The sequence below is a fragment of the Macaca fascicularis genome, chromosome 1 (assembly GCF_037993035.2).
Source record: "Macaca fascicularis isolate 582-1 chromosome 1, T2T-MFA8v1.1".
In the NCBI taxonomy this organism is placed as follows: Eukaryota; Metazoa; Chordata; class Mammalia; order Primates; family Cercopithecidae; genus Macaca; species Macaca fascicularis.
The window spans coordinates 199,959,156-199,974,721 of record NC_088375.1 but is presented as its reverse complement, the minus strand read 5'-3'; the positions used below and the strand labels follow the sequence as shown (position 1 = coordinate 199,974,721).

Here is a 15,566-nt window from a genome sequence, read left to right as displayed (position 1 = left end):
AAAAGAAAATTTGTAACAATCAAATGTATGCGGAAAAGATAAGAATCTGTCTCCTAATCTTATGCTAAAAAGTCACTGACGGGGTGACTACTTTTAAGAAAACAATAGGCATTTGGATGTATAAGTTGTGTTATGTTCTTTAAATAAATAAAATTATTTAATTTTATTTTGATATTTGGTATGTTGAAACAATATCTAAAAATAGAAAACTAAGTTTACTTCTTCAGATTAGTTTCATGAGAACGACATAAAAGTGTTAATTAGAAGGGTATTTTGCAACAAACTAATTTAGAGTATATAAATATTTTAAAATTCCTCTCTCCTGGCCAGGTATGATGGCTCATGCCAATAGTCCCAGCACTTTGGGAGGCTGAGGCAGGCTAATTGCTTGAGCCCAGGAGTTTGAGAACAGCCTGGGCAACATAGCAAAACCATCTCTACAAAAAATATAAAAATTAGCCGGGCATGGTGGTGTGTGCCTGTGGTCCCAGCTACTTGAAAGGCTGAGGTGGGAGGATCATCTGAGCCCAGGGAGTTCAAGGCTGCAGTGAGCAGTGATCATGCCACTGCACTCCAGCATGGCCAACAAAGAAAAAAAACATCCTCTCTCCTGTTTAGCTGGAAATTTCCATATAGCAGGATCTACTTTTAGATAGTTTAGGTCAAGACACAAAGCAGATAAACATGGCCAAAGACAAAATAGGGGCCTACAAATGATATGTTAAGTATACAAAGTAATATGTATTATATATACATATATTTATTAAATTTAATATATTTATCATGTTAACTATAAACAGTAACACATGATATAATTTTTATTATCAATAACAGGATTCCGTTTATTAAGTACTTGGTGCGCTAGGCCATGTGCTAACACTGTCTCATTAAAATCCTAGGAAGCAACTATTATTTACTGATGAGAAATGGAGGCTTAGAAAGTTAAATATCTAGTCCGAAGTCACAGAGATAAATGATAGAGCCACAGTTTAAAAGCAAGCTCTTACCATTTTTTGCCCATAGTGACTACTAACAACACACTGTATTCCTCAAATTACACTACCACAGTAATAGGTAAAACATGCCAAATCCTTCAAATGTACTAAGGCAGGGAAAGATTTATGTGACTTTGTTGCTGTATTTTCTTCTCTCTGCATCTAAGCATTATTGTAAAGCAACAATGACCCCACAAGGACATTAGAAATAAACACATTTTTCTGACTATGTGGAGTTTTTACTTTTTAAAGAATTAAATAGCTTTCATATACTATTAAAAGAGTGAAATTATTTTATGCTATACTAAATAACTTTCAAGATAACTGTTAAATAAATTTAAATGGTGGGTGTCTACAATTACAGGATAGTCCTGCAATTCCCACATGTCATTTGTTATTTCTTTCCATAGTAAAATCTAAAGTGACAGAAAACTGGTTTAATCATCATTCTAACACCACGTCACTTATTTAATGTTGCAAAACTTTAAAATTGGCTAATTCTTCCATTAGCTAAAAAGTTATTTCTACGGATACATGCTAAAGAGATTTAAAGTATCAACAGCATGTTTGAACTAAACTATATACACACTAAAAAAAGGTACAGTAAAAAGGGATGTTAAGAATTTTATACTTCGAGCAGTTTGTGCAGGTTTTCTTGGGAGGAGGTGGCAGGCAGGCAGGTGAAGAATGTCTGGTGATGCATCGTGTGGAGCAGAAGAGCTGAGTAGATCCTGTCTTATGATATGCAGTTTGGCCCTTATAAAGCATTTTTTTACAACCAGAACAAAAAACCTTAATAGCAACAGCTGGAACTGAAGGAAGCAATACACTTGGGCCAGATGATGTAAAAGAAAGCTGAAAGCCTGGGTTCAACTGCTGGGCTATCAAAACAAAATAAAAAAAAGTTTTAGTATCAATACTAATGCATATACAGTCTCAGTCTCTCTCTCTCCCTCTCTCTCTCTCTCTTTCTTTTTCTGAGACAGGGTCTCACTGTCACCCCGGCTGGAAGGCAGTGGTGCAATCATAGCTCACTGAAGCCTCAAACTCCCAGGATTAACTAATCCTGCCGCCTCAGCCTCTTGAGTAGCTGGGACTACAGGCACACGCCACCACACCCAGCTAATTTTTTTTTAATTTTTAGCAGAGATAAGGTCTCACTATGTTGCCCAGACTGGTCTCAAACTCTTGAGCAAAAGCCATCCACCTGCCTCAGTCTCCCAAGTTGCTGAGATTACAGGTGTTAGCCACCACACCCGGCCCAGTCTCTCTTTTTTAGGACAAATTCCCTATCTTGAAATCCAGTATCAATGAGGCAATAAGTATCAATGAGGCAATAAGCACTCCAAAACTGAGGTTTCAATTTTTTTTTTACCATGACTCAAAGTAGGAAATACATTTAATATTATAACCCAGTTCTCATATACATATGTTTGTAAATGTGGGGATGTGTGTTCACTTCAATCACTGAAACAGAAATTTTATGAAACAATATGTTTCCTTACTATACATATCATATTCTGATATAATCTTATTCCATTTTATTTTTTAAAACACTGCTGAAAACCAGCTACTCACAGTTTGAAAAACCACAGCTCTAAAGAAAGAGAAAGACATACATGAAAAGATGCTTTCTCTCAATTTTACAAGTCAGAATAAGCAAATACTAATTGTAATTAACTTACACAGTTCCATTTCTTACCAAGAGGTCTCTCATTAACTGAAAACACACCACTAATTTTCAATTCACTTTCTTGAATTTTTGGCTGTTGGGCACTTCCATACTCCTTTAAAAAAGAAAAGAAAAGAAAAAAGAGCAATGAATACAGTGTATGTAAGTAAACTAGAAATTCAAGCAAAAAAAAAAATTATTCTATCCTATTCATCTTTTTTTTTTTTTTTTTTTTTGAGATGGAGTCTTGCTCTGTCACCCAGGCTGGTGTGCAGTGGCACAATCTTGGCTCACTGCAACCTCTGCCTCCCAGATTCAAGTGATTCTTCTGCCTCAGCTGCCCAAGTAGCTGGGACTACAGGTATGCGCCACCATACCCAGCTATTTTTTGTATTTTTAGTAGAGATAGGGTTTCACCATATTGGCCAGGCTGGTCTCAAACTCCTGACCTCGTGATCCACACACCTCAGCCTCCCAAAGTTCTGGAACTACAGGCATGAGTCACCACACCCGGCCCTATTAATCTCTTAAACAGTCTAATCATAAATACCTTCACAAACACCTCAAAAGTCAAAATTTACAAGTTATTAGACTAGATTTAATCTTTACGAAGACAATCTTTCAGAATTAGAGAATCTTTTAAAATACTTTTATCTACTTTTCAAATGTAATTTTGATATATGGGAGTAATACATAATTATTCCAAATGCTGAGCACTATCTATTTTTTAAATAGTGTGTTTAAAAGGCAGCAATAAATAATTTTTTTTTTTTTTTTTTTGAGATGGAGTCTCTTCTGTCACCCAGGAATGCAATGGCGCGATCTTGGCTTACTGTAACCTCCACCACCTGGGTTCAAGCGACTCTCCTGCCTCAGCCACCCAAGTAGCTGGGACTACAGGCTTGCGCTACCACACCCGGCGAATTTTTGTGTTTTTTCCAATAGAGACGGGGTTTTGCTATGTTAGCCAGGCTGGTCTCAAACTCCTGACCTCAGGTGATCTGCCCACCTTGGCCTGCCAAAGTGCTGGGATTACAGGTGTGAGCCACCGCACCCGGCAAAAAGGAGCAATCAATGAAATTAAATGTGGCTGAGCGTGCTGGCTCACACCTATAGTCCCAGCTACCAGGAAGGCTGAGGCAGGAGAATCACTTTTTTTTTTTTAGATGGAATCTTTCTCTGTTGCCCAGGCTGGAGTGCAGTGGATTGCTTGAACCCGGGAGGAGAGGCTGCAGTAAGCTGAGATTGTGCCACTGCACTCCAGCCTGGGCAACAGAGAGAGCCTCTGCCTCAAAAAAAAAAAAAAAAGAAAAATTAAATCTGAATCATTTAGAGTTTGGATTTCAATCATTTTAGACTTACAAGCTGTCTTTTCTGTTAATGACAGAAAAGATACAAGAGTGTCAATGCAATCTGCTCATTATACATAAAATCATCACAGACAGAATCCTATTTATTCTTACTACATTCTTTAAAACGTTTTAAAACAAAATGTAATCATGAAACATTTTAAAAATGTAAATGCCTATTTTGAATGGTTCTTTATTCTGAAATTATAACCATCCTTTTTTTAATGTTAAAATACCCTTACATATTTCAAAACAGAAAGTTTTTTTAAAAAGTCTTACTTTTCTGAATCACTGATGGTAATAAATGGCAGTTGTATTTTTAATCTCCCCACATGTAGCAAAATGAATGAGTAGCTATGTTAGTTCCAAAGTTACTTTAGAAATTTCTTCAGACTATTAAATGCCAAAAACTAGGAACCACTGCATTAATTCAACACTTCCCATGATATGTATTGAGCACCCAAAGAGGTGCTCTCTATAAGATATCCCTTCTTTATAGATGAGGAAAGTGAAGCTAAGAGATGTTCAGCAACTTGCCCAAGGTCACAAAGAGACTACGTGCACAGATGGGAATCAAACTCAGTCTCTCTGTTCTTTTTTTTTTTCTTTCTTCTTCTTCTTCTTCTTCTTTCTGAGATGGAGTCTCGCTCTGTTGCCCAGGCTGGAGTGCAATGGCGCCATCTCAGCTCACTGCAACCTCTGCCTCCCGGGATCAAGCAATCCTCAGCCTCCCGAGTAGCTGGTATTACAGGCATCCACCACTATGCCCAACTAATTTTTGTATTTTTAGTAGAGACAGAGTTTCACCATGTTGGTCAGGCTGGTCTTGAACTCCTGACCTCAGGTGACCCGCCCACCTCCACCTCCCAAAGTGTTGGGACTACAGGCATGAGCCACCGCACCCAGCCAGTCTCTCTGTTCTAAAACCCAACATAGCACCGTCATACATGTGAAAATATAAAGTAATTACTACAATGAATTCAAACTCTGGCCCAATTGAAATAAAGTTCCCCCGTTGTAGTAATCTCTCCCATCTCCTTTCTCTCACAGCACTAAATCATTTCATTACTTATTTGGATAATTTGAATAATGCCTAACATTCATCCTTCCCCCTACACACACATTAGACTGAAAAGATCACATCCATTATGGACAATATCTGTTTTTTTCAACCCTGTATACCCAACCGCCCAACACAGTCAACATAACAGTAATGACTATGGGTTCTAACAGCAGACAGAAACATATGATCTTGGCTCCTAAACAAGCTATTTAATCTTTCTTAGTTTCAATTTATCTGTAAAATAAAGATAATATTACCTACCCATAGGGCCAATGGGGAGGGAGGGGGCAAATGACTTAATATAAATAAAGTACACAGCATGGCATCTTAGTTAGTCAAAGTCAAAAGTAAGCATGATACGAACACAAAATGCTAGTTCTTTTTTTTCTTCTTTTGAGATGGAGTTTTGCTCTTCTTGCCCAGGCTGGAGTGCAATGGCGTGATCTCGGCTCACCACAACCTCCGCCTCCAGGGTTCAAGTGATTCTCCTCCCTCAGCCTCCCGAGTAGCTGGGATTACAGGCATGCGCCACCACGCCCGGCTAATTTTGTAGTTTTAGTAGAGACAGGGTTTCTCCATGTTGGTCAGGCTGGTCTCGAACTCCTGACCTCAGGTGATCTGCCTGCCTTGGCCTCCCAGAGTGCTGGGAGTACAGGCGTGAGCCACTGCACCCAGCCAAAGTGCTAGTTCTCATACTTATTATTTTAATAACTGTGGCATTTAATAAATACTTGCTAAATGAAGGAATGTAAGTCTATTCAATCCAAAGTGCATGTTCTTAAACATTATACTTAAATAACAATATTTACTGACACTTGCAAAATGAAGAGGATGTTAAAAGTATTATATACCTCTTCAAATTACCAAAACAAGTGTTTAAGATTCAACAAAAAATATATATATATATATTTTTTTTGAGACGGAGTCTCACTCTGTCACCCAGGCTGGAGTGCAGTGGTGCAGTCTCGGCTCACTACAAGCTCTGCCTCCCAGGTTCACGCCATTCTCCTGCCTCAGCCTCCTGAGTAGCTGGGACTACAGGCGCACGCCACCACACCTGGCTAATTTTTTTGTATTTTTAGTAGAGACGGGGTTTCACCATGTTAGCCAGGATGGTCTTTATCTCCTGACCTCGTGATCCGCCCGCCTTGGCCTCCCAAAGTGCTAGGATTACAGGCGTGAGCCATAATGCCTGGCCAGATTCAATAAAAATTACTTTGCCTTATCAACTCAATTTCTAAAATTTTTCTGATATTTCTGTTATATTTCCCTGACTGGTTTCTTTTACCTCAGAAAGTAACTTTTCTAAACCTTCATAGCTCACAGGTCCAAACTCTACATCTTTCCTGCTCATTGATGTTTCAATTTCACCAGGTAAAAAGAAGTAAGTAAGAACTCCCTCAAAATCCCTCAACCCCCTCCACCTTACCTACAAACCGCTCAGCAAACTGTCCTACTATCTTACAGGAAAAGGAAACCTTCTTTTTAGCTATAGCTGAAATAATGCTATTTTAGAATAAGTGTGTTCCAAGTATTGCATGCAATACTCTTATAATAAAAATTACCATTGTTTATTTGACAGTAAAATTTAACCTGGCATCCTGTATTTTATCTGGAAGCCCTACATCTCCAAGTAGATAACTTTTCAATCTCCAAATCCCAGATTTTTATGTGCAAATGCCTCCTTGTGCAATTTACCACTTGAATATCCCACAAGCCCTTTAAACACAACAGACCCCAAACTGCACTTAGTACTTCCTCCAAAATCCTGTTCTAACCCCTCAGTAAATGGTATCACCATAAACCCCAAAACCTGTAAGTATCCTTGGACTCCTCTTTGACCTTCACACCTCATAAACAATCTCTAAATTTGATCAATCCTACCTAACCATTTTTAAATCTATTCTCTTTTCCCACTTTATTATCAATACTCAACTATTAAACACACCACATTATCTCACCCCTCCATGACTTGGCTATTTTCTCTGCTATATTTTCTCTGTCTGAAACTTTTAGTCAGTTGTTATGATTCAATTGCTACCTGCTCTGTGAAGCCTTACTCTCCCTCTCAAATAGATTTAGGGCTCCTTCCCCTATGCTCCCAATGCACCTCACACAATTTTAAAGCAATTACATAAGACTGTGATTTTGTATTTTTTTTTTTTTAGATGGAATCTTTCTCTGTTGCCCAGGTTGGAGTGCAGTAGAGCAATCTCTGTTCACTGCAGCCTCCACCTCCTGGGTTCAAGTGATTCTCCTGCCTCAGCCTCCCAAGTAGCTGAGCTCACAGGCACGTACCACCAGGACTGGCTAATTTTTTTGTATTTTTAGTAGAGATGGGGTTTCACCATGTTGGCCAGGCTGGTCTTGAACTCCTGACCTCAAGTGAGCCACCCACCTCGGCCTCCCAAAGTGCTGGGATTACAGGTATGAGCCACCATGCCTGGCCTTGATTTTGAATTTGTACAAAAGGCGGCACAGGCCAGGCGCAGTGGCTCACACCGGTAATCCCAGCACTTTGGGAGGTTGAGGCAGGCAGAGTTCAAGACCAGCCGGCCAACATGGTGAAACCCCGTCTCTATTAAAAATACAAAAATTAGCCAGGTGTGGTGGTGGGCGCCTGTAATCCCAGCTACTTGGCAGGCTGAGGCAGGAGAACTGCATGAGCCCAGGAGGTGGAGGTTACAGTGACCCGAGATCGCACCACTGCACTTCAGCCTGGGCTACAAAGCAAGACTCCATCAAAAAAAAAAAAAAAAAAAAAAAAAAAAGGGTGGCACAAAGCAACAGAAAGCATACAAGTTTGAAGACAATTAGGTTTAAATGAGAATGCGTAAGATATGCTTAGCACAGCTTCTCACAAGGCACAGTCACTCAACAAATAAATATTACTTCTCCCATTCCCATAACTTTTCTCTCCATTACACTATCAATTACCTCAAGAGCAGAAGTCCTATCTTTTCATCTCTGTAGTCTTTCTGAAAACAAAGTAACTAATACAGTTTACCATCCTGGTTAAGCGTTTGGGCTCTTGAATCAGACTGCTGGGGTCCAAATCCTGACTCAACCATTTATTAATTATGTGACTTTTAACAGGTTACTATCTAGGACTCAGCTTCCTCACAGGTAAAGTGGGAAGAAAAACAGTACTTAACTCAGGGTTGTGAGCATTAAATGGATTAAGGTATGTAAACTGCTCACAACAATGTTCAAGTATTATGGATTATAGTAGGCAGGAATAAAAACTCACTGAATGAATATGAATGCTCAACATATATGAATATGAGGGCTAAACTGTAACTTTTTTTTTAGATGGAGTCTCCCTTTGTGGTCCAGATTGGAGTGCAATGGCGCAATCTCAGTTCACTGCAACTTCCGCCCCCCAGGTTCAAGTGATTCTCATGCCTCAGCCTCCCAAGTAGCTGGGATTACAGGTGCCCACTACCACGCCCAGCTAGTTGTTGTATTTTTAGTAGAGACAGGGTTTCACCAGGTTGGCCAGGCTGGTCTTGAATTCCTGACCTCAATTGATCCACCCACCTCAGCCCTCTAAAGTGCTAGGGTTATAGGCACAAGTCACCACGCCTGGCCTTCAACTATAATTTTAATATCCAGAACAAACTCTTAGAAAATCAGAAAATAGGCCGGGCGCGGTGGCTCCAGCCTGTAATCCCAGCACTTTGGGAGGCCGAGACGGGCGGATCACGAGGTCAGGAGATCAAGACCATCCTGGCTAACACGGTGAAACCCCGTCTCTACTAAAAAACACAAAAAACTAGCCGGGCGAGGTGGCAGGCGCCTGTAGTCCCAGCTACTCAGGAGGCTGAGGCAGGTGAATGGCGTAAACCCGGGAGGCGGAGCTTGCAGTAAGCTGAGATCTGGCCACTGCACTCCGGCCTGGGCTACAGAGCAAGACTCCGTCTCAAAAAAAAAAAAAAAAAGAAAAAAGAAAATCAGAAAATAAAAAACATTTTTTATTTGTCTCTTATTTTCTAATATTCAAAGGAGATTCATCAATGCAACATGGAAAACAATACACAATTTGTGTATTGTCAATTGTGTCAACTGGCTTGTCAACTGGCTTGTCATAGTCTATACCCTCAATCACAAAAAAATATAGCCTATTCAACTGAAAGCAATACTATAAACCAAAGACAACTGAGCAGTTCCTATCCTCTTAAATTTACAATCTAAGCTGCTAGGGAGATTTCCATTATCACAATTTTTATATTCAGAAAGAACATTTAATTAACTTAAAGCACTTTATTTGTAAAGTGTATAGGCTAGGTATAATGAAAGAAATATTGCATCTGGAGTAACAACAAACTGGTTTGTATCCCAGTTTTACCATGAGACACTGGTGAAATCACTTATTCCTTCAGGCTCAGTTTCCTTATATGTGAAACAGAGGCTCTTTTATTCCAATTATTGAACATGTACTTTGTGCCAATCCCTGTGCTAGGAAATGGAGATTCAGGTCAACAAGACCAATTTCTGACTTCAGAGAGACTGCAGTCTAGTGTGTCAATGAAGGATGAGGAGGAGATGGCAAGATTAGTATAATCAGTATGAAGACAAAATTCATTGATCTGTAGATACCATAATAAAAGTGGCTGCACTATACAATTAAAAAAAGAGAGAGAGGCCGGGCGCGGTGGCTCAAGCCTGTAATCCCAGCACTTTGGGAGGCCGAGACGGGCGGATCACAAGGTCAGGAGATCGAGACCATCCTGGCTAACACGGCGAAACCCCGTCTCTACTAAAAACACAAAAAATTAGCCAGGCGAGGTGGCGGCGCCTGTGGTCCCAGCTACTCGGGAGGCTGAGGCAGGAGAATGGCGTGAACCCGGGAGGCGGAGCTTGCAGTGAGCTGAGATCCGGCCACTGCACTCCGGCCTGGGCGACAGAGCAAGACTCCATCTCAAAAAAAAAAAAAAAAAAAAAGAGAGAGAGAGAGAACAGCTCATTCTATTGTGAATGACAAACAAACTTTTTTTTTTTTTTTTGAGACGGAGTCTCGCTCTGTCGCCCAGGCTAGAGTGCAGTGGCCGGATCTCAGCTCACTGCAAGCTCCGCCTCCCGGGTTTACGCCATTCTCCTGCCTCAGCCTCGACAAACAAACTTTTTTGAGACAAAATTTTGCCAGCCTACCTAGCTTATTTCTTCTTCCACCGGCACAAGAAATGGCATGTGCAAAGGCAAGGAAATAAAATGCAACCTAGTTTTAGAAGATAGTTTTGAGTGAACTGCAAATAGTTGGCAGGAGCATAGATTAGAAAAGGTGGGAACAATGAATGATGACACTGGAGAGGGAAACAAAGGCCTAAACATGGATGGTTTGGATGTCACACTGAAAGATCTTTGCTTCATCACACAGAAGGAAACAGGGTCTTTAAAGGGAGAAATATCACTCCATCTGTACAGTACAATGGCATCACCATACAGTGTTTTGATGGGATATGTGACTGAAGGAAGGAGAATAGCTAGGAAACTATCATAAAAGTCCAAATGAAAAATAATGAAATAGTTCAGGTGTGATGGCTCATGCCTGTAATCCCAGCACTTTGGGAGGCCAAGGCAGGAGGATTGCTTGAGGTCAGGAGTTCAGGACCAGTCTGGGCAACATAAGGAGACCCCATCTCTACAAAAACTAGTTGGGTGTGGTGGAGCATGTTTGCGGTCAGCTACCTGGGAGGCTGAGGTGGGAGGATCTCACTTACAGTGCAGTGGCCATACTCACGCCACTGCGCTCCAGTATGGGCAACAAAGTGAGACCCTGTCTCAAAAAAAGGAAACACAAAAAAGAGAGAGAGAAATAATGAAATATAGAAGAATATCAAGGATCAGATATAAAAAATATTTAAAAGCTAAAATACACAAAACCTGGCAAAGAAACGGTTAGTTTAGGCAGAGAAAGAGTAAGAATTTACCATCTGGAGGGAAAACAAGTGGCATTGATGCCACCATCCCCCACTCCACATCTTACAGACACTACCTCAGAACTCTTCTTAGCCCAGCACTCTAGGAAGGCATAGAGTTCATGAGTGAAACAAAATCTACCTGACATCCCTGTCTTCTTATGATACTGCCTGTGGCTGGGCACGGTGGCTCACAACTATAATCCCAGCACTTTGGGAAGCCGAGGTGGGCAGAGCACTTGAGGTCTGGAGTTCAAAACCAATCTGGCCAACATGTCGAAACCCAATATCTACCAAAAATATAAAAAGTTAGCCAGGCGTGGTGGCACACACCTGTAATTCCAGCTACGCAGGAGGCTGAGGCAGGAGAATCACTTGAACCTGGGAGGTGGAGGTTGCAGTGAGCCGAGATCGTGCCACTGCACTCCAGCCTGAGTGTGACAGAGCAAGACTCTATCTCGAAAACAAAAAAAGAAATGATACTGCCTGTGAGATGGTGTGAAAAATAAAATTATTTTTTATTATTTTAAAATATAATTGCTTCGCTTATACAACAAAGTCAGTAACTATAGAGTGTAAAGCAAAAGAACTGTCCCAGAAAAAAAATTCCTTGCCAAAACAACTAACTCATCTCTCCACAAGGATTTTTTTTTTTTTTTTTTTTGAAACAGAGTCTCGCTCTGTCGCCCAGGCTAGAGTGCAGTGGCACAATCTCAGCTCACTGCAAGCTCCACCTCCCAGGTTCACGCCATTCTCCTGCCTCAGCCTCCCAAGTACCTGGGACTACAGGCGCCCGGCACCACACCTGGATAATTTTTTGTATTTTTCATAGAGACAGAGTTTCACCGTGTTAGCCAGGATGGTCTCAATCTCCTGACCTCATGATCCACCCGCCTCGGCTTCCCAAAGTGCTGGGATTACAGGCATGAGCCACCGCGCCTGACCCCCACATTGATTTCTGTGCTCTCCATTCTGGGTCCCTATGGGGTAGCCAGAATGATCTTTCCAAACACAGATCTGTTTCATCTTACTTTTTCACTTAAAACCCTACAATTGGCCAGGTGTGGTGGTTCATGCCTGTAATCCTAGCATTTTGGGAGGCTGAGGTGGGCGGACCACCTGAGGTCAGGAGTTTGAAACCAGCCTGGCCAACATGGTGAAACCTCATCTCCACCTAAAAAAAAAAAATTAGCCAGGCGTGGTGGCAGGCACCTGTAATCCCTGCTACTGGGGAGGCTGAGGCAGGAGAATCATTTGAACCTGGGATGTGGAGGTTGCAGTGAGCCACCAAGAACACAACATTGCAGCAAAACTCCATCTCAAAAAAAAACAAACAAAAAACAAACAAAAAAAAAAACGTATAATGGCTATGAACTGCTCTTAGGATAAAAACCAAAATTTATAACAAGGTCCACTAGGTCCTGCATAATCCAGCCTCAAACTATATATACAGCCGTATCATAGAGAAGCAGAATAGCACAGGTTCTGGAGTCTGACCACCTGGATTTGAATTCAGTCTTTGTCATTTACTACTAACTGTGATCCGTGGTAAACTATTTGGCTTTTTTGAGCTTTGGTCTCCTCATCTGTAAAATGGAGATAATAATATGGTGGTAAAAATGGTGCCTGACACACTCTTAAGCATATATAAGCATTAAGTTAATAATGTCACATATGATTATGATATAATATATACTACATACTGATATACTAACGCCATCTATTTTTATTGTTGTTGTTTCATTATCTTCATCACCATTTTCATACTTTTTCTGTTCCAGGCTCACTGTTCCCACAGGTCTTAAAAAGAACCATGCATCTTCCCAACTCAGGGCTTTCCTATTCACAATTTCCTCTGTCTGTAATACTCTTTTCCATGCCCTTTGCCTAATCAATTCATTCTTCATAATTCAGCTTACACATCCTTTCATTAGAGAGGCCTTTCCTAGCCATTCCCAGGCCTCAGACCACAACCAAAACTAGGTCAGATCCCCACTTTAGGCTTTTCTTTCAGAGTACTTGTCATAGTTTGTAATTATATATATTATTTGACCAATACTTTTGTAATCTCTGCCTCCTCTACTAACATATAAGCTCTACAAGGGAGGGACTAAGCTGACTTTGCTCAGTCCTGGATACCCAGAGACTAGCACAGACCACAAATTCTTAACAGAATAAAGAAAAGTACTACCAGATACAAGAGAATTTTTTTTAATGACAAGTATGGAAAAATGGTAAATATACTACTTTCCTTCCACACAAACAAAACCACGTAGTTATAGCTTTCATTCAAAGAGCAAAAAACCAGCCAGGCATGATGGCTCATGCCTGTAATCCCAGAACTTTGGGAGGCCAAGGCGGGTGGATTGCTTGAGCTCAGGAGTTTGAGATCAGCCTGGGAAACGTGGCCAAACCCCATTTCTACCAAAAATACAAAAAAATAGCTGAGCGTGTTGGTGTGTGCCCTGTGGTCTCAGCTACACAGGAGGCTGAGGTTGGAAGATCACTTGAGCCTGGGAGGTGGAGGCTGCAGTGAGCCAAGGAGATCGCACCACTGCACTATAAATACTCTGAGCGACAGCGAGAGCCTGTCTCAGTTTGGGTTATTTTAAACTTACAAACCAGAAACTGCCTAACTAAAATTTTTCAGTTGACCAGACGGAAAAGAAGGAATTTTTTAAAATGTTTAAATCAAGATGAAATGCTTACTTGAGCATTGTCTGGTTCTTCTTTAATTTTGTCCAGAAGCTCCTGCTGTGGTACCACTGCTTTGCCACATTCACCATCCAAAGGTTCTTTCATTCTAATTTTTTACCTCAAAGAGTTCTTCAGGCTCAAACGAATAGATTTCTTCTTGGTAATGGATAGCTGGACACCTAAAATACATACTCAGGTTTATTATTTTTTTTTTTTCTTCAGGCTTATCTATATGAAAGAAAAGCTTTGTGTTGAGTGCATGAGGCTTCACGGCTCAGCATTTGAAAAACAACTCTTCTGGGGCCACAACTAACTTTTTTCTTTCTTCCTGCTTTCTGTTCCTTCAGTAGCTACATAAGAAAACAGCTTTCCAGCAACAGCTCCCACTTCTCTAGTATCTTTAAAGACACACACTCTGGTCTTTCCTACGTTGAAGTTTATTGAAGGGAATTAGACCAGCAGACCAAGATGTGGGAGGAAGTTACCAAACTCTGAGAAGAATGGACTTAAGAAATAGTTTCTGACCCCATGAGAGTCAGTACTTAGAGGCCCACGTCGCCTTTTATTTCTCAAAGAGGGGCACAACAACCTCCCAGCCCTGACCTGTAACTCAACCTTCACTGGAAGCCTCCCTAAGGGCCCCATTTCTTGGCCTAACGCTAGAGGTGAGCTCAAGATGCCATCCATCGCAGGCGAACAACATGCACGCCCTTACTGAAAGTGAGTCACCTGCCTCTTTCAAGGTCTCCGTGTGAGGGGTGGGGGACATCAAGCCCCTCTGAGACCCGCTTCACAATCGCCTTCCTGTAGAAAAGAAACTCAGTTGGCCATTCAGTAAATTCCCTTCCCCTAAAAGTCAAAGAACTAAACGGGACGAATTAAACCTAAAACAAAAAGCTCTTCAAAGTTGTCTTTATCCGAATAGTCAGGGATGGAAACGCACAACTGGTTGAAAAGACTGTTCCAAAGAAGAGATGAGAACTTTTGCGCACTCGCCACAAACATCTATGGGCGCTCATCCCTCCTCTGAGAACAGCACGCGTTCCGAAATTCTCCTTCCCACCAAGAATTCCCACGCCCATCTTTGAGGACTAACGAGGCAACGTGGTCTCCGACTGAGAGCAGCGGACCAGCCCGTGAGTGTCAACGCGTCCCTAAGGCGAAATCCGCAGCCGCCCCAGCAGCGTAGCCCACCTGGCACCGCCCCCGCCGCAACGCCTCGTCACGTGGCGTGGCCTCCGCCCTGCCGTCCCGCCCACTACCACTGCGGCCGCACCCACCTTCTGTCGCCTCCCTGCTACCGGAAGAGCACCGGACGGGGAATTTGCGAATATGAACCAAGCCCTCTGCGCCTAGACAAGGATTAGTTTCTCTTCTGGAATTCCGCCTGATCCATCACAACGCAGCAGCCGGCCAACCACGCGTGCGCAGGCCTAGTCTCCGCCCTCTTTTCCCGTCAGGCTCCGGACCTGAGCTGAGGAGAACTTCCCAGCATTCCTCTTTCCTCAGTTATGGTTCACTTCTTAAAGAGACCGAGGCTCAATGGTGAAAAGGTGGAGGAAGGGGGAAGGGGTTTGAGGAAGAATTATCAGTGGCGTTAGAAGGCACTATAAGTGCTCTATAGCATTTTTGTTTGTTTGTTTGTTTGTTTTGGAGACAGAGTCTCACTCTGTTGCCCAGGCTGGGGTGCAGGTGCAGTGGCGCAATCTCGGCTCACTACAACCTCCGCCTCCTGGATTCAAGTGATTCTCCTGCCTCAGCCTCCCGAGTAGCTGGGCTTACAGGGACGTGCCACCACATCCAGCTAATCTGTAGCATTCTTTAGTGCCCATTTCCTGAAAGTTGGCCTACTGAGAGAGCATGATATTAAAA

The 15,566-nt window shown here is 41.9% G+C and overlaps 1 protein-coding gene across 33 annotated transcripts in view; it reads right to left on the bottom strand.

Annotated features, from left to right (window-relative positions):
* The window catches only part of ZMYM6 (zinc finger MYM-type containing 6), a 46,739-nt gene extending 31,624 nt beyond the window's left edge, over positions 1–15,115 (bottom strand). For 8 of the 33 annotated variants that reach the window (XR_012422844.1, XR_012422836.1, XM_015438645.3 and 5 more), the window contains exons 1-4: positions 14,975–15,115; positions 13,707–13,873; positions 2,698–2,782; positions 1,627–1,876 (exon numbers count right to left, since the gene is read on the bottom strand). Coding sequence is in view for 19 of the 33 variants with exons in the window: in XM_015438645.3 (XP_015294131.3) it covers positions 1,627–1,876; positions 2,698–2,782; positions 13,707–13,799 (428 nt within the window). In the remaining 14 variants the exon portion in view is untranslated. Of the gene's footprint in view, positions 1–1,626; positions 1,877–2,680; positions 2,783–13,706; positions 13,874–14,427; positions 14,897–14,974 lie in introns of those variants that run through there. The other 25 variants (XR_012422853.1, XM_015438662.3, XM_074012609.1 and 22 more) reach the window with 11 other exon arrangements.
* Between the last annotated feature and the right edge of the window lie 451 nt (positions 15,116–15,566).